Source organism: Aythya ferina (assembly GCF_964211825.1).
Source record: "Aythya ferina genome assembly, chromosome: 14".
NCBI lineage: Eukaryota > Metazoa > Chordata > Aves > Anseriformes > Anatidae > Aythya > Aythya ferina.
Genome location: NC_140312.1, coordinates 6074613 through 6092828, shown reverse-complemented (window position 1 = coordinate 6092828; position 18216 = coordinate 6074613). Strand labels below are relative to the sequence as shown.

General features: G+C 59.1%; 1 protein-coding gene across 4 annotated transcripts; it reads right to left on the bottom strand.

Annotated features, from left to right (window-relative positions):
• Window positions 1-73: 73 nt before the first annotated feature.
• LOC311444466 (proton-coupled amino acid transporter 1-like) lies at window positions 74-18075 on the bottom strand. 4 transcript variants are annotated; one of them, XM_084535664.1, is made up of 11 exons: window positions 17986-18075; window positions 15127-15274; window positions 14586-14676; window positions 14218-14306; window positions 13938-14033; window positions 13584-13668; window positions 12329-12547; window positions 12055-12153; window positions 10594-10760; window positions 6236-6405; window positions 74-2263 (listed from the first exon to the last, which is right to left on the bottom strand). In XM_084535664.1, the coding sequence occupies exons 2-11, from the start codon at window positions 15267-15269 to the stop codon at window positions 1998-2000; spliced, it is 1425 nt and encodes a 474-aa protein (XP_084391790.1). In that variant the 5' UTR covers window positions 15270-15274; window positions 17986-18075; the 3' UTR covers window positions 74-1997. The 4 variants fall into 4 exon arrangements, with proteins under 4 accessions (XP_084391790.1, XP_084391791.1, XP_084391792.1 ...); XM_084535665.1 differs by having other exon boundaries at window positions 17979-17997; XM_084535666.1 differs by lacking the exon at window positions 17986-18075 and adding an exon at window positions 17858-17878.
• Between the last annotated feature and the right edge of the window lie 141 nt (window positions 18076-18216).

Genomic DNA, 18216 nt, shown 5'->3' with positions numbered 1-18216 from the left:
CCAGATGAGTCCCCTCGCATCCTCCCACAGCTCCTGCTCGCCTGCACAGGCGAGAGAAACCCCCTCCCATCGCTTTTTTTCACGTAAAAAATAAATCCAATTTATTGATTACAGTGAGATACATGATTCGGGTGCCGCACCAGTTCCCCCAGTGGGCAGCCACCCACGCTGACAATATCCATAGGCACGCGACACGGACGTGAATCACTTCCATATGTACACGATTCCCCCGGTTACAGAGCAGCCTACATCACACAAGTGTCAAGTTTTCGTGTCCATCTGGCCCCTGCCAGGTCCCCTTGGTGTCCCACCACCCCTGCTCACCCCCCACTGTGCCTCAGCCCAATAAAACACCAAAAAAAAAAAAAAATCACCAAAAAATGGTTAATGCTGCAGAAGTACCCCAGCGCCCTGGGAGCATGTAGATTTCCCCTGCCAGGGAGGTGACATTTCTGCACCCAAACCCAGCCCAGGTGCAGTAGCCTCATGGGTGAGCCCTGCCCAACCCTCCCTGCACAGCACCAGCGCTGGTACCAGCCTGGGAAGAGGCAGAGCCGGGGTCCCCACACAGCACAGGACACGGATATTGCACTTTTCCCACCCGCGGGGTGCCCTGGAGCTCCTACAAGCCGCACACACACTGCTCTGCACAGCCTTCCCCTCCTGGAAGTGGCTTAAATGCCAGAAGTAAGCCCATGTCCTGCTCACCAGCCACGGAGGATGCACAAACACAGCCTGCTGGCACTGCATTTTGGCTGCAGGGCACACGGCGCTGAAGGTTCCCAGACAAGGGACCCCAGAGGGACAGCTCAGCCAACACCACTTCGCACCACTAGGAAGAGACACCCCATGGAGAATGCATTTGCTCTCATCTGCCCCCCCCCCCAAAAAAAAAAAAATAAAAAGCAGCAGAAAGGCAAGGCAATGCTCCAGGGAAGAGGCTGTGCCCCCCGAGAGGAAGGAAAGCAGCAGCGTGGCAGGGCAGAGCCAGGTGCCCCTGGGCATGCACTGGCCACAACACAAGCAACAAGAGGAGCAGAGGGAGAAGCACCAGCAAGAAGCCTCCTCCAGGGCACCGGAGCTGCAGCAGAGGATGGATGCCACCAGGGAGGGAGGAGGACCAGGAGGGAAGAAAAAAAAAAAAATCTTTTTGGGGATTTGACATTCAGTGAGGGACTGCAGATGCAGCCAGAGCGCACGGGGCCAGCTCGGGCACTGTAAACAAGGCGCTGGGTTCTGTGATGTGACAGCACGCGGAGCCCCAGGGACACCACGGACCCCTGGCAGAGCAGAGAGGGCTCCACACACCTGAAATCCTAATGCTTCCAAAAAAACATGCGTGGGACATGTGCGTTAGGAAACTGAATGAAACCCTTCCATGCCAGCCCTCTCTGTTCGGTGCCAGAGAGGGCTGGGAACAGAGCGGGGGCACAGCAGGAGCCTGTGCCCACTGGTGGTGCTCGCACCCAGGGGTGCCATCGTGGGAGAGCTGGGGGCTCCCACACTGGCCCTAGGATGCTCTGCACCTCGGTGCTGCTCTCCATCCCCATGGGACCGGGGCAAGGAGGCAGCTCCACGCTCTCCAAGCTGAGCTGAGGTCTCTCTGTTGCCACAAAATAAAGTGCTGAGGGGGTGGGGAAAGGGAGAAAAAAGAAAACTGGCACGGAGAAGAGCAGTCCCTGTTCCCCACCCTGACTGAAAGGATGGGGGAAATACGGAAAGGTTGGGATCTAAAAAAAAATAAAAATAAAATCTACATCCCTGGGATTCCTCCCCCTCCCAAAATACCTATTTACAGGAGTGCCGAGGGGGCTGCTTTGCTGTGTCACCTTCCCCCAAGGCAGGCACTGCCCCGGCCAGGGCCAGATCCCTCCTCCCCAGCCAGGCAGCCCCATCCCAAACCCACCGGGACTTGCAGGAGGAGAAGGGAGAGCATCCCCAGGGACAACCTGGCCCCTGTGCCCCCAGCAAAGCACTCAGAGGGGCCGGGGGGACCGTCACTGCACCGAGATGCTGGTGGCATTGATAACGGCCGCGGGCGTAGCCAGCTCCACCAGCGCCTCGTACGTGCCCACCACGAAGCCCACGAAGCCGATGAGGCTGATGGCCACGTCCTTGGCGATGACCAGGGGGTGCATGCCCTCCACGTAGTACGTGGCGATCTCCAGCAGCGGGGGGAAGATGAGCGCCAGGGCGCTGCTGCTGACGGAGCCCACCAGGGAGATGACGATGTCCAGGCGCGGGATGAGGATGGCCAGCACGCCTGGGGAAGCAGAGGACAGGAAGGTGAGCGAGGTGTGAAGGGAGCACGGCCAGCTCCAAACCGCCCCCCTTTCACCCCAATTAGAGCAGGCAAAGCCGTCGCAGGGATGCTGTTACTTGCGTGATGCCTCTGCCTTTTTCACACACTGAACTTTGCAGAGAGACCCCAGCAAATGGATGCTGCTCGCGGAACAATCCCCAGCCCCATCACGAGAGCCAGCACTCGCTCCCCCGCACCTCCCAGGTCTCTGCCTCACACCTGGGGAGCCTCAGAAAACCCACGAAAGCAGCAGGCGGCAGGAAAAAGCCGCATCCCCCCCCCCACCCCTGAATAAATCCGTGTGGTTTGCGAGCGTTTAGAACCTCCCCACCCCCGGAGCACTTCCAGCACAGCCTGGAGGGGCAACATTTGTCCCGTAAAAACTGCAGCCAAGGAAAATCCCCCTGGGAGACTCCTTCCAGCTTCCAATTAGTGGCTGCAAACCCCCGCACGTTCGTGCTCCCTCTCCTCCTGCTCAGGGCAGGTGGAGGAACGGGGACGGTGCCTTCTCCTTCCAACCACCGCCACCACAGCAGCTCCGGGCTCTCCTCCTGGTGCCGTGGCCAACAAAACCCAGAGCCACCAACGGCGTTTGCAGCTTGCCTCACTGGGAAAAGTGCAAAAGGACTTGGCAGAGCAGCCGGGTACTGCAGCACTAGGCTTTTGGTGGATCATATAAAATAAAGGGTGGGCAAGGTCCCGTTCTGCAGCTGGGAGCAATGCTTGCAGTGAAGCTCTGTGCTTGAGTGCATTGCTACTGCTTTCCGGTCAAATCAAGTCCTTGGGAAAAGGCAGCCAGAGCTTTGCATGACAGAAGAGCGTCCTCTGCAAGAAAGGCAGGCTTCAGCACTTAATCAGAATGACCAGAAGAAATAGATTGGTTCACTGCGTAGACTTAGGAGACCCCAGACCTGTTGCAGCTACAGCTGCAGTGGAGATAAGCTCTCTTGGGGCTCCTCACACACAGGACAGGGAAACAAAGCAGCCAGCAGGTCTCTGACAATCACTGGAGCACGCTGCACTTTCAGGGGGGTCAGCAGGCAAGTGGCAGCTCCCACCAGCACACCCAGCTCCAGGGAAACCCAGCTCCTCCAGCCCTGTGCCAGGCACAGCAGCGCTTCAAACACAACAGCTCGATGCCAGCACCACCAAGACTGGAGGCAGAGATAGGGGAATGTCTGGGCAATGCCCTCTGCTGGGCATTTTGAACCTTTTGTGCCTGCCCCAAAAAGCTCCCCAAGAGCCTAGCTGGTGGATTTGTGGTCTCACTGCGTTGGGCCCTCCCGAGTTGTCCCAAAAGGAGTTCAGGGGGTTGCTGGATGGACAGAGCTCCGAGGGGACACGGTACAGGAGGGTCCCTGCCACCAGGAGCATCCCTGCTCCAGCAGCTGGCTGCTAACAGCATCCTCAGCCCACCCCACCCCGCTCTCTGGGCTCAAAGCAAACACAATTAACGCCCCTCCGCAGCAGGCAGAGCTGAAGTACCAGCTGCAGCCCTCAGCCTCCGGGGCAACGGTCGTGCTTTCCACAGATATTCATTCAAAGGGTTCTGAAGCGTGCTGGTTTTGAAGTCGAAGCTTGAAAGACACCCCTACACCAAACTGCATCCTCTCTTTGCGAGCCAAAAGCCACGATGCGGGCTTGTTCTGCGGCCACGCACTCACACGATGAATATTTATGCAGCCCCCCCCTGATTGCTTTTATCCTCGCCAACAGCCACGGCGATTTCTTACGGGGAAAGATAAGGGGAGGAGGTACAAAGCAACCAGCACCCCCCTACCAACGCCCAGCTGCCTCCCCACCCCAAATGGGGGGGCACCGCTGCTGCTGTTGCCTAAACCCACCAAACCCCCTGTTCCCCTGGCCAAGCACACCCCAAAGCCCGCAGGGAGCCCTGAGATCGACCACTGGCACTGGGGAGCTGGAGCACAGCAGGATTTCATCCCTCACCACGCTGCAGGGACAGGACACGAGATCAAACGCTCGCTGCGGGCACTTTGGCCCCGCTTTGTGCCGGCTCCAGCTCCTCCAATAGCCTCTGGTCTCGCTCTCCGGCTGGACATGAAGAGGCTTTCCTCCTGCCTTTCTCGAGGAAATGAAAGGCAGAAAGATCAAAGGGGGCTCTTCTCAAAATGAGCTCTGAGCAATTAAGGGACCGGGGGAGACTCCTGCCCCTCGCCCTGCTGCTTTCTGGACCCCAAACCCGCTCCGGCCGCCACCAGCACGGCTCGGCCTGGGGCAACCCTGGCTGTACATAGTGTGGGGGACGAGAGGCTGGAGAATCTGGGGGTTTTGGGTGATGGCAAGTTGGATACAAGTCAGCAGCATGCCCTGGCAGCCCAAAGGGGTGCATCAGGCAGGGCCCTGCTGGCTGGCCGTGGGAAGGGGTTGACCCATCCTGCTGCGGCCTCACCGCCAGCACTGTGTGCTGCTTTGGGCACCACAGTATGAAAAGGACAAAAAGCTGTTAAAGAGCTTCCAAAGGAAGGCTACAAATATAGGGAAGGGTCTGGAGGGGAAGATGTGTGAGGAGTGGCTGAGGTCCCTGGGTTTGCTCAGCCCAGGGCAGAGCAGGCCGAGGGGAGGCCTCATGGTGGCCTGCAGCTCCCTCACGAGGGGCTGAGCTCAGCTCTCTGGAGACAGTGACAGGACCCGAGGGAACAGCATGGAGCTGGGACATGGAGGGTCAGGCTGGGTGTGAGGAAAAGGTTCTGCACCCAGAGGGTGTTTGGGCACTGGTTCAGGATCCCCATGGATGCGGGCACAGCCCTGAGCCTGCCCGTGTTTGATAAATGTTTGGACAACGCTCTCAGACACACGGTCTGATTTTCAGGTGGTCCTGTGTGGAGACAGGATTTGGACTTGATGATCCTTGTGGGTCCCTTCCAGCTCGGGATATTCTCTGACTAAGACCTCAGCAAGCAGCAGCACCCTGCTCTCAGCCAGCACCACGCTCTGCTCAAGCCCAAACCAGAGCCACTGGAATGCAGGGCCAGGCCTCTGATGCTCAGCTGCGGTGCATCAGCAGCGTCACGCTGTGCAGAAATGCTCTTTTTTTTTTTGGTGGATGACACCTGGAAGCTCAGTCAAGCATCTCAGCTGTGCTGAGAACAGCAAGCGTTTAGCCTGCAGGAATCAAAGCCAGACAAAAATCAGATAATCCTGCACTTTGGTGACCTGGTGGCCCTTAGGTTTCCACACACCTACCTTTCCCAGCTCATATTTTTCCCCTTAAGAAGGCAGATAGGTCAAACCTCCTTCCCAACCTGCTAAAATCATGTGTTGGGCTGAACTTTAAAAGCACAGGGGCAGCTGTGCACAATGACTTCTGCAGCAAGCACTGGGCTGCACCTCAGTGCTGCAGACTCAGAGTCAGGACAGATCACAGCCCTCTGGGAGGCTGAAACATTTCTGAGAACCTACAGCTCTTAAAAGCCATCTCCAGGGGTCCCAAACCAGCCAGGTCCAAACACTGCCCTCCCACAACAAGTGGTGTCAGACTGTGCACTGACACTGCCCCAAAAGCTGTGCATCCTTCTGCAGGGAGAAGCCAGCAGTCCCCAGAAAAGCCAGAAGGTTCAAAGAGGCATCCCAGAAGGAATGACATCTCTATATCTGGCCAGAACACCTGGAAAAAACTTTCAAGATCTCAACTCAAAGCCAGAGGAGCAGAAGGCACTTCCAAGCCGTGCTGTTTCAGCCAGCACGTGAGGCTTGGGTAAGTCTCCTGCCAGCTCCACACCCTTCCAAAGGTCCAGCAGGCTCCGGTCTGAGCTGCCCACACACCAGACCAGCTGCTGGGACGTGTCATATAAAGCTCGATGGGACTGTATAGCTCCTCTAAATTAATTTGGACATTTGCCACCCCTCTGCAGAGAAGACCGCTCCCAGGCGGAGGGATGAAGGTTCTGGGACAGGCTGCTTTCTACTCACAGGTCACGCTAACCAGGGCCACCCTGAGGAGCAGGTTGACCACCCAGCCCCAGCGCTCCGACACGCGGGCGACGAGGGGAGGGATGATGATCTCGGCGGGCACGTAGAACTGCACGGCGTACGTGAAGAAAATCCCGAAGGAGAAGAGCAGCTTCACAGCTTGGTACAACCTGCAAACGAGAAGGAGGGGACCAGTGAGATTCGCTCTTGTTCCAAACCCCTATGGCATCAACAGTAAAAAGGAGGAGCACTGTGCCAAGGAGGACTTTTGTATCCCAGCCATCTACTCCTCTAAACATACTCTTGACAAATTAAGGGTGATGCATTCACTTCACCGAGACACTTCTTGTGCAAGGGATAGCAGAACCTCCGAGCCCACACCTAATTAGAGGTTTCAGCCCTGGCTTTGCGTAAGGAAGCAGCAGGCCAGCAGCCTCGAGTGTTGCTTCCCCTTGAGAAACCTCCTGGGCACGGATGTGAAGGGCCACTTCAAAAAATAAAAAAAGGCACGGGGATGGCCAATATGCCTCTGCCCATGGGACAGGAGCCTAATTTGCCCCTTGACACATCACGGCACCCGTCTGTTTTGTAGATGTTCCTGTGCAGCACTGCCATTGCCCACTCCAGGCAACACATCTTCCAGGTTTGTCACCACTTAACGGAGGGATACGGGCTCCGTGCTGCCCCCTCCATGTGTCCAGGATGACACAGTGCCACGGGGTGGCCTTCTTCCTGATTGCCAAGCAAGGACAAACATTTCCTAACACAGATACTCAAGTGTTAGGAAACAGCCCTCACCAGAGACACAGCAAACAGCACTGATACTGCCTGCAGTCTGCAACCCCGACTCTCGGTCGGTGACCCAGAATGAAGTTCCTTCTGTCACCTGTCCCCAGAGGCGATGGTCCCCTTGAACTTCACCTGCAAAAAACCTGCTTCTGAGCTGAAGAAAGGGGAAAAAGCTCTCTTCCCTGTTTACAGCCAGGTGGAATTTATTCTCTGCCTTAAGACAGGAGATAAAGAACACCTTCTACGAGGCTTATCAGCTCCAGCCATGAATATTTCACTAATTTCACTTACTGCTGAGTGGGGGGGGAGGACTGTGCTGCCAGCAGAAGTCTGGGCTTACAAAGCAAACGCAACGCACACATCACCACTTCTACCTGCAACTCAGCCTCCTCCACAGAACTACGGAGCAGCTGTTTCCATACTGCAGCAGGGGGCAAGCGTGGCTGCAGGAGAGCCAGAGAGACACCTCCCTCCTGTCTCTGCCCTGAGCTTCCCGGCAGCCAGAACCAGGCTGTGACAGAGGAGCGATATCTGTAACCATATCATGTAACCATCAGCTACAGCCCTACCTGTTCCCCGAATCGAGGCATGCTGATTAAGCAGGAATCGGGGCTTGTAAAGCTGCAGCTGGAGCACTGTGTCCAGCCTGCCAGGACAAAACAGACACGAAGCTACCAGAGCGAGCTGAGGAGAAGCTACTGAGGTTGCTGGAGGACACGATGTGTAAGGAGAGGCTGAGACCTGCGTTCGTTCAGCACGAAGAGGTCAAGGAGGATATTGTTACTGGCTTCAGCCACCTAATGGGAGAGCAAGGAGAAGGCACAGCCAGGCTCTGAGCTGCACAGCAGGGGTACCAGAGGCAGCAGGACAGAGCTGCAGCCCAGCAGGGTGGCTCAGCACCAGAACATGGCCCCAGGGAGGTGGGGACTCTCCATCCCTTCTGACGTTCAACACTGAAGTTGGCTGTGCTTTGAGCAGGTGGTTGGAGCCGATGACCTCAGGATACCCTCCACAAACCAAATGATCCTGCGATTCGATAGGCAAACAAAGCAAAGCTATCAGAAGAGTGCAGAGGGCACCCACTCGGCCAAGCATGCACCGCACACGACTTGAGCGCACGGTAGCCTTGAGCCACGCATCCCACACTCTGCACATCCCATAGCTGTGTTCTCAGGAAGTGAACGCTGTAAAGCAATAAAGCGCTCTTAAGGCAATCCATTTTTTAAGAGATGTTATTAAAAAAAGGCACCAAGTAAGGCTGGGTCCTGATTCTGCACAGGTCAGGAGCCAGGACACCAAGCTCAAAGGGCAGTTTAAATACCAAGAAGGGGAAGAGCTCCAGGGTTAGCCTTGACCCAGAGAAAACTCAGGGGCAAGTGGGGTCTGGAGAGGCACTGCTTCTCCAGGAGAGCCACACCAGCTCATCCTGACAAGATGTGCCCCGAGATATTTCAGCAAGAAATGGGAAACCCTCCTCTGACGGTAAGCTCTGGCATTACACACCTCCAACGGGCCGTACGCAACCAGGCATCTCCCCCCTCGCCGCAGGGCTTCTTCCCTTTTAGCTGGTGAGGTGAGGCAACCTTGCCAGGCTGCGAGGAAGGATTTCTGCAGAGCAGCACAGCGTTTCGGGGAGGCTGTGGTTAGACCCGGGCACCGGGAACCGCCACGCTCCTCGCTTGAGGAAGCTGCGGTGGCAGAGAAACGAGGCTGGAAAAGTCCTTAGTCATCCTCTATCTCAACGACTGCCAGCAGGCTCGGCAGACGTGTTCCTAGAGACCTCCAGGCGATGGATACGGCTGAGCAAGGCTGCAGCATCTCCTCCACCATCCCTGCCCTGTCTCCCACGCTGCAGGCAAGCCCCGTGATTTCTCACCCGCAGCCCTTCTGGCCAGCTGCTGCAGCCCGGAGCCATTTTTACTGCTGGGGAGAAAACCTGCTGGCAAAGCAGAACTGGTAAAACACCCGTGTCAGGAGCAGGCCTTCACCCATCACCCAGGGGGTAAGGCATGCAGGGGAAAACAGCCTTCAAGGCTTTAGCCTGAGTTTCCCAGCCCTTATTTTAACAAGACAGATAACGTATTTCCAAGTGCAGTGTTTACAGCCTCCATCAAACGTTTTGCCAGAAAGAAGCAGGCACGATGACTGAAGAGTTTCGTGCTCTGAGTCACAAGGGACCACAGCACTCCTTGCCCAGGGGCAGCCCTGCCATGTTCTGGGGCTTCCCTGGGCCCTGCTTCCAAAGGGCCATATCTGAGAAATCCTACATGTCTCCCCCCCGAGAAAACCACTTGGACAGAAAGAGAGAGACTCCTATAAACACACATTTGACAGAGGATCTTGCTTTCCCCAGAGCCACGCCTGGGCAGCTGCAGAAGGCCAGGATGTGGAAGTCCAGCAGTGACTCAAAAACCCGAGTCCTGCCCAAATCTGCCCCAGCTGTGGGGAGGAGGCAGCAAGTCACAGGGCACAGCACCAAGCAGCTGCTGACCGAACAGAGGACAGGGCTGGGGAAGAGCACAGCCACTTCAGCTGAAATTCTCACTTCAGTCTCTTGCCGGATTTCAAGCCAGTGAAGGCTTCAAAGAGAAACTTTTTAAACTCCTAACCAGCCTGGTAGCATCCTGAGAAACTGTTTTGCCACGGGACAGCTTTCCAAGAAGCCTCGTGGCATCCAGACCAGACCTCAGCCCCGGCTCTGCACCAACACACAGAGATGCTTTGGGGCAAGCAGCACACGGAGGACACGAGCTTCTCTGCAGCCTCCTCCCTGCCTGCCAGGCAGGTGCCCCAGAGCAGCGAGTGGTGAGAAGGAACAGCGATGGGGTTGTGCAAGGCCTCCTCAAATACTCCCAAGAGGAGCAAGCTGGGAAAGGCTTTTACTCCCAACATCTGCATGCCAAAGAGCCTCCACGCTTCTCGTCACAAAGGCAAGGGAAGCTGCTGGCATTTCTCCTCCAGGGTGGATACGGAGCCACTACACTGAGCACCACCTACCCCCGGGGCTGTTAGTGAAATGCCAGAGGTGAAAGCCAGCACGGGGAACCACAGAAGGTGAAGCAAAGGAGTTTGCCCTGACACTCGTGTGCAGTTCCCACAAGTCCCACATCTTTACCCCCCATTTTCTAACCCATCTTGGTGGCTGGTGTGAGCTGCCAGAGCCATACGGGAGGCCCTGCAGGACAGGCAGGCTGGAGGAGCTGCAGAATTCAGCCCCTAAGGGATGGAGCACCCCCATGGCCACAGCATCCACGTACAAAGCCCCAGCTCGCCATGAGCTGCGAGGTGCCTGGGTGCAGAGCTTGGAGTGGGAGTTCGAGCTCCGGGGCTGCAAACAGGGAAACACAGCCCATGGGCAAAACCACCACGTCTCCCCCACACTGGGAGCTCCCAGCTTTGGGTTTAGGTTTCCCACGTGCTTCGTTTGGGGAAGAGAAGCGGTTTGGTGCTGTTCACTGATCACCTGGTGTGCCAAGGGCTGTATTCAACGTCTCACCAAGCTCCTCTGGCCAGTTTTGGCCCTCCCCCAGGTGAGGTGACCTAAGGGGTGACCCCCTGCAGGGACTCACCAGCAGTTGGGCAGGTTGAGCGTGATGCTGGCCTGGATGCTCGCCCCGAAGCGCAGGTAGCCCAGCACGCTCAGGCTGATGTACAGGATGGTGACGATCGTCATCCCCACGTAGAGAATCACCGGGAACTGCCGCGGGTTCTTCATCTTGTTTTCCAGAGGCAGCACCTGGAAGGAGGAGGAGGAGGATGGAGCAGCAGTTTTCCCCCTGTTCCTCCGCATCCCCAGCCCCATAGCTGAGCACAGCCCTCCGCACCGAGCCTGGAGACCCCAGCAGGACCTGCTGCACTGGAGATGAGACCCTCTGCTCAAATTTGAGACCTCTGGGCTTAGCACGGCGAGCCCCCAGCAGGGTCATTTGTGCCCTTGCAAAGGGACCGTGTGCCTTGCCAGGGGCTGTGCCCACGGGAGCCCAGCACCTCAGGGCGATGCTGCCCACCCTGCATCCCAAAGCAGCACGGCGGTGCCCGTCCCGATCCCTTATCTTATTTTTCCCAGCAAAGGCTGAGGCACTTTTTCCTCTCGCTGCAAGTTTGTACGGACAGGTTTCAAACAGGCAGGACAATAAAAAAAGAACACACGAGAAAAAAAAAAAAAAAGGAGCAGGGACAATGCCCCATCTTGACACTACCAGCACTCGCTTCAAAGAATTTCAGCAAACATTTTTATAGCTGTCCTTGGGTGGTGGTGATTTCAAGGAGAGACAGTGGCAAGACCAGAATAGCTTTTATTTGCTTCCCCACCTCCAAGCTGTGCAAGGAAGAAAGAGCGTGCACCTCGCTGCCAGCAAGAGATCTCTGTCCTGGGCAGAGCATTCTGTAAATACTCCTCCTGGAATGGATTTGGCACACTGCAGCCCCGTGTTTACATAGCCAGCTTATATTAAGAGATGAAAACATTTTTTTTTTTTTCTCCTTTGAAGGGAGCTCCCGGAAACAACCCACAGCATCTCAGCGAGCCATTAAAGCCTTCCACCCACCCGGCCTTCTCCGCAGCTGCTCTGTTTGCAGCACCTGGTCCGGGAGGCACACAGAAATCCAGCTCCGCAGCAGGCTCGTGCCGCGTGGCTGCTGGGGGGGGAAGTCACGCTGCCTCCCAGCAGGGTGGGGAGGAGCGGGTGACGTTTTACCATGCCGTGCTTTTCGGCCTCCCATTTCAGGATTCAGCCTGAAGCAAGAGCCAGGATGCCTCCTGCAGCGCTGCTGGCTGCCCTGTGCTAAGTGACACCCCCAGGGGAGCCCAACCTAGCGCCAGGCACGGCCCCCTTCAAAGCTCCTGCTCCTCCAGCCTCGGGTGGAAGCACCAAAGGCTGACCCTGGAGGGAGCCTGGAGCGAACAGCATCATCCAGAGCCTGGGCTGCTCTCAGGGAGGCTGCTCTGCAAATTCAGCTGCAATGCATAGCGAGTCCCACGGCAAGCCCGAGCGCAGGCTGAGCCTCTCGTGCCACACGCCGAGACTTACCACCCCGATGCCTTCAAAAGCAAAGATAGCCGTGCCGAAAAAGAGAGGGTAGGTCTTCCAGGCTGCTACCAGGGGCAGGTCGCTGGGATCGGGAATGTCCTGGAAAAAAAAAACACGCTGAGTTGAGCAGCAGGGAGGACACAGCCTGGTCCCACAGCTCCCCACAGAGCAGAGGGCCAGCACCATACAGCCCCTCTCCACCCTCCCCACACACCACCACAACCCCAGCACCCCGTAAAGCACAGGGAGCCGCAGCGACAGCATCAGCACGTACCCTGACGATGTACTGGTAGATGACCACAAGGCTGACCAGCATGGCCACGTTGGCCAGCATGGAGAAGATGGACAGGACCTTGAGGTTCTGGATGAACGACAGCAGCACCACGAAAGGCAGCAGGGACAGCATGTAGAGCCGGGAGTCCATGGTGGGGGTCAGGGCCACCGTGCGGGTCGAGTTGCAGTCATTGGTGGTGTCGTTGGCAGCGGCCACGACCTGGGGAAGCAGAGGGATGCTCTGGGAAGCCCATCGAGGTCTGACAGCCACGGATCTTGGCAGCCCACCCCAGGTGGCTGGGATGACCACCTCACTTCATTTTCAGAGGCAGCTGACTGATTCAAATCAAAGCCATGCAGCTCTTCAGGTGGTTTTGGAGCAGATCCCCGTTGCTCCAAAGCTATTTTCCAAACCAAAGCTTTGCCCAGCACGATGCCACCTTGCCTGAGCTACCACCCGCACCCTCGCTCCGCACCTCAGACAGAAACAAGCAACATTCCCCTCTCTCCACCCAAAAAAATGCAAAAAAAAAAATGAACCCAAAGCAACCAACAGAGAAGGGTTAACAAGAGGCACTGCCACAGTGCTAGGGACCAGACTGCTACTGCAAGAGCAGGATTGGAGCATGCTGGGGGAACGGTGCTCAGCAGCATCCGCACGGCACAGAGCTGTGAGCACGGACCTGCTGCCAGCTCCTTACAGCCCGGCAGCCAGGCGGGTTCAGGGTTTCTGTTTATTTTCCTCCCGACGCCAAGCAGAAGGAAACTCTTCACCGTGTAATTAACCTCCAGAGCCGTGGGATGAGGCAAAAAAACTGGAATGCAAACCGGACCAAGCCAGGGAGTGGAGAGGTTCACGCCAGGTCCCGGTGGCCATCACACGCTGCTCGCTCACAGGGTATCAATAAACCAATTAGCCAAGCTAGGCAGGACATCAAAGGCACAATTCCTCCTCTTTCACCCCATTCCTGCCTTCCCTCCCCAGGAACGAGCCTCTGCTTCTCCCGGCCAACACAGGCAGCTCTGACACCTCTTTATGGGGAGCAAACAAGGACCCTCAGGCAGACCGTGCCCTCCAAAAACACCCCAACGCAGGACTTGTACCTTCCTGAGCAGCAGCAGCCCCAAAAACCAGACCTTTTGTGAAGGGCAGGGCTGGGACACGAGAGGTAGAGCACAGCCCAGGCTCCTCCACGCCTCCCAGCCAGGTTGGGGGGCTCTCCCTGCCTGCTCACGGAGCAGGAGCGAAGCCTCACCTGCCTCAGGTTGTCCGCCAGGAAGACGAAGTACACGCAGCAGAAACCCAGCTGGGTGAGGATCAGGAAGAGCCCCACCAAGCGCCTAGCAAAGAGAAAAAACTGCTTGTTAGAAATGAAACCTGGGAACAGGAGTGCACATCCCCTGGGACTCCCCTGACTGGGGGCAGAGCTAAATTAAATACCCCCAGCGTTACCTTCCCGAGGGGACACTGAGCACCGGGGCCAGGTGACCAAACACCATTTGGTGAGCCAAAAACCATTTTGCATCCCTGCTGCTGGGCTGCCAGCACAGCTCCAAGACCAGCCAGCTCCACCCCAGCAGCTCAGCACCCTGCCCGGGGGCTCAGGTACCTTCCCCAGACGGCGTGTGTCCGCAGCCAGGCGCTGGGGGTGGACTCCAGCCCGTACATCACGGCTCCTCCGTAGTCCACAAACTGCTTCTGGAACCTGCCCGGCACAGAAAGAGAGGAGAGGCATCACTTCAGCCCCATCTGCTGGCTGATCGGTGGTGAAAAAGCCCCAGGAGGTGCCCGGCTGAGGCTTCACCACGGGGAACTTGGTGCTGGGAAGCTTCAGAAACGTGACAGGGGCCGGGGGGAGGGATGGGAGAGCCGCAGGAGCCGCTCCTTACCTGTAGCAGAAGTGATGGGCGCATTTCACCAGGATGCTCATGCAGTGCACGGCCACGATGCCCATCACCAGCAGGCTGAGAGGACCCAGCTGCGGGGGAACAGAGGGGGAAGGCTGCACTCTGACGGCCGGGGACAGAGCTGCAGGACGGGGTTTGGGGTGCAGACAGCGCCTGGCACCCAGGCAGGAGGAACCAGAGCACCCCCTGATCTCCCCACGGGCAGAACCACCAGGAGAAACCCCACAGAGGGCGAAACCCCGTGGCCCCACAGCACAGAGCAACGGCTGAGGGGGATTGTGAGGTGTGTGCTGTGCTCCCAGGGCCCCGGGAGCGCACCAAGAGGGCTCAGAGGCTGCGAGCTGCCTTACCAGGATGCCGGCATTCTTCAGAGCCAGGGGCAGCCCCAGCAGCCCCGTGCCGATGTTCCCCTTCAGGAGGTGGATCAGGGTCTGGTACCACCTGAGGGAGGGGAGATGCCGAGGTCACCCCGGGGAAGAAGCACGCACCCAGACGCAGCCCTCGGTGCTGCCCCGGGGCCAAATGCTGCTCCGTGATGCTGGGGGAAACACGCACGAGGTCCAGACCCTATAGACCAAACCCAGCAGGAACTGGGACGGACTGGAGGTGAAGACTTCACTCTTTTAGCTCACCAACAGCTTTTGGGTGGATATCTACAGAACCAGCTCCCAGGCAAAACCCAACGCATGAAATCCCACAGGCACCAAGCCCAGTAGCACCAGGGAGCCACACCACACCAGGCAGCTGCCTGCCCCATGCCAGCAGCCCCCGCCACCCCAAGGGATCCCCTCCACGCCACCACCCCCCGGCACCGCAGCACGGAGCCACCGCTTGTCCCCCTCCACCCCCCAGTGCCAAACAAAGCCCCGGGGGGCAGGAGGGGTCCCTCACGTGGTGCCGTTGGTCTCCCCGAAGCGCTGGTAGGACTCGGGGTGCGCGAAGCCGTTGATGCCCCCGGGGGGGCTCCCCTCGGGCGTGACGTCCGTGGAGCTGTAGTCGTTGTAGTCCTCGCTGCGCAGGCGCCGCGTGGACATGGTCCCTGGGGACGGAGCCGCGTCAGGGACACCGGGGGAGCCCAGCTCCACCGCCCCCAGCCCGGGCTCCTTGGCATCGGCCATGGTAGGGAGGGACGGGCTGCTTCTGCTGGAGGCAGCGCTCCCGCAGGGCTTTTATAGGGCAGGCTGCCCGCCCCAGCAATCAGCCAGCCGCCGTGCCCCGAGGTCAAGGACCCAGGGCACGTTCCCCCCCCTCCTCCACGGCTCTTCCTCCGGGCTGGTGTCCCCGTTTCGGGCACACCCGTGTGGGTGTCCCTCGCTCTGGCCAGGAAAAGAGGTTTCCTAACATGCTTTTTTAGGTTTTTTGATAGTTAAAGGTTGAAAATTTGATTGTGCCCCACCGGGCTGGGGCACAGTCCCCATGCAGGCAGCACGGCGCTGCCCCCAAAGGTTTCAGAGCCATGGAAGTGCCCACGGGACCAGGGGGCTGCCCAGTGCAGCCCGGCACGCTCACTCCAGCCCAAAGCCAGCCCCTGCAAGCCCCACAAAGTCCTTCAAGCCCCACAAACTCCTTCAAACCCCCCTGACAAAGCTCCTGCCCCTCGGCTTCAGCTGACGAGCCACGGGTTGCTTCAACTCCGGCACGCACCCCAGGGAGCTCCTGCTGACCTTGCACAGCCCGCTCCAAACCCAGCGCTCGCTTCCTCTTAAGGCACCAGAAAACGTCCGAGGGAAGAGCAAAGCCAGCGGCGAGCCCGGAGAGGACAGCGGGAGCCCCAGGGCAGCACCCGCTTTCGGCTGAAACCTCCTCCTGCGTTTGCACAACGCCCGCCAGGAAACCGAGCACCACCGGGGGACCCGGCTCCGCTCCCCCCCGCAGTGACCCACGGAGTCAGAGGAGGACGGGGCTGCAGGAGAGCCCTGAGAGCAGCCCCCACCTCATCCTTCAGGCAGGGATAAGGCAAAAATCTCCTAAAAGAAACAATCCCACAGCTGCTGGCCGTCGTTCCAGCTCACCCGACGCAGACACCGAGCGCTGTCCCCGCAGAGCCACCGCTCCCTGCCACCTCCCACAGCCAGCCCAGCTTCCCCGAGGCCTCCCGACCTCCCTCCTGCCTCTGCTTCTGCCTCCTCCTGTAGGATTTTTCTTCTTCCTTCCCCTCCCGTGGCTCAGGAGGATGCTCCGGGGATGCTCAGGCACCGCTCGTCCCCAGGCAGAAGGTGACGGGTGAGCACGTGCCGCAGCAGGGCCAGCCTCCTGCCCCGCTGACTCGGCACCTCCGCAGGGTGCCACCGGGGCCACCCAAAGGGTCCCCAAACGGGATGAGCCCTGCCTGCCCCGTCCCCCCCCCAGCGGAAGCGGCAGAGGCGCCGCAGCCGGGCTCTGCTTCCTGCGGGGCGGCTCCGCACGCACCCCCGGGGTCACGCGAGGGAAGGAGCCCGGAGCCGCAGGCAGCCCCGACAGCAGGGAAACGGGGACCGAGGGCGTTTACCCAACGCCATCCCCACGTTTTGCTCCACATCCCAGCCGGCCACGCTGCCCCGGAGAGGTTCCCCTCCTGCAGCACCGGCAGCGGTGTGAGGGCAGCCGCGGAGCCGGGGCCAGCCATGCTCCCAAGCCGAGGGCAGGACACAAAACCCATAAATCACCCCCGCCCGGCCACGTCACGGTGCCCGGAGCCGCGGCGAAGTTTACACAAGCGAGGAACCCGTTTGTCATCGGGCAGGGCTCCGCCGAGCAGCCCCGGCCACCGCCGGGCACGAGGCAGCCGAACGCAGCCCCTACGGGGAGCGGGGCACCACCACAACCCCAAATCCCAGCCGCCTTCACGCAGGTTCCCCTGCACGAGCAGCCCTGCTCCTTGTCCCCGCTGACCCCGCCCCACGCAGGACACGCAGCCACCGGGAAAAGCCTTGGCTAAATGGGACGAAACGGAGCTCAGCGTGTCCCAGCCGCGGTGTTTGGCGCGCTGCTGCCTGCAGCACATCGCGACGGGACACAATGGGGTTCTGGACTTGCACCCCATACATCACAACCCATGAGCCCCACAAACTTCACGCACCCTATGCACGGCATCCCATGCACCCCACACACCCCACACACCCCATACACCCCCCACAGCACACCACCGAGCACCCCACAGGCTGCCAGCACCCCTGTCCCCTAGAACTGCCCCGCAGGGTGTCTCCCCACACCCCACATGAACATCACGTACCCCATACACCCCACGCATCCCATACACCCCCTATATACCCCCTTTACACCCCATATACCCCACATACCCCCTGTCCTCCACGTACCCCACACACCCCATATACCCTACACACCCCCTATATACCCCCTGTACCCCATAAACCTCATACACCCCCTGTACCCCACACACACACCCTATACACCCCCTATACCCCGTACACCCCACACATCCCATACACCCCCTATACCCCACATATACCCTATGTACCCCGTCCCCCATGTACCCCATGTACCCCACACCCCCCATACACCCCACACACACCCGCTATACCCCACACACCCTCTATACACCCCCCAATACCCTATACACCCCCTGTACCCCATACACGTCCTGTATCCCATATATCCTATATACCCCATACCCCTCATATACCCCATATATCCTATATACCCCATGCACCCCACACCCCCCACACCCCACACACATCCCCTATACCCCCCCATACACCCCATACACCCCCCACACCCCCCTATACCCCATACACCCCCCATACCCCGCACCTCGCCGCCGCCCCCCGCCGCAGCGGCCCCGGCCGGGCGCGCTCCCTGGGCCGCGCGGTCACGTGACACCCCGCTCAGCTGACCGCGCCGCCCGGCCGAGCCCTCCGCCGGCGCCTGCGCACGGGGAGGCAGCGAAGCCGAGGGGCGTGGCCACGAAGTGCGGGCAAGCGGGCGTGGCCGCGGGACGCCGAGGTGGGCGTGGCGGTGGGCGTGGCGGTGGGCGTGGCCTGC

Coding starts and splice junctions, on each gene's coding strand:
- LOC311444466 (XM_084535663.1), bottom strand. CDS start 15,353: ATGGCCGATGCCAAGGAGCCCGGGCTGGGGGCGGTGGAGCTGGGCTCC. Junction 14,034..14,217: donor GCCCATCACTTCTGCTACAG/GTAAGGAGCGGC, acceptor TGTGCCGGGCAG/GTTCCAGAAGCAGTTTGTGG. Junction 10,761..12,054: donor CTTTTGAAGGCATCGGGGTG/GTAAGTCTCGGC, acceptor TCCTCCTTCCAG/GTGCTGCCTCTGGAAAACAA.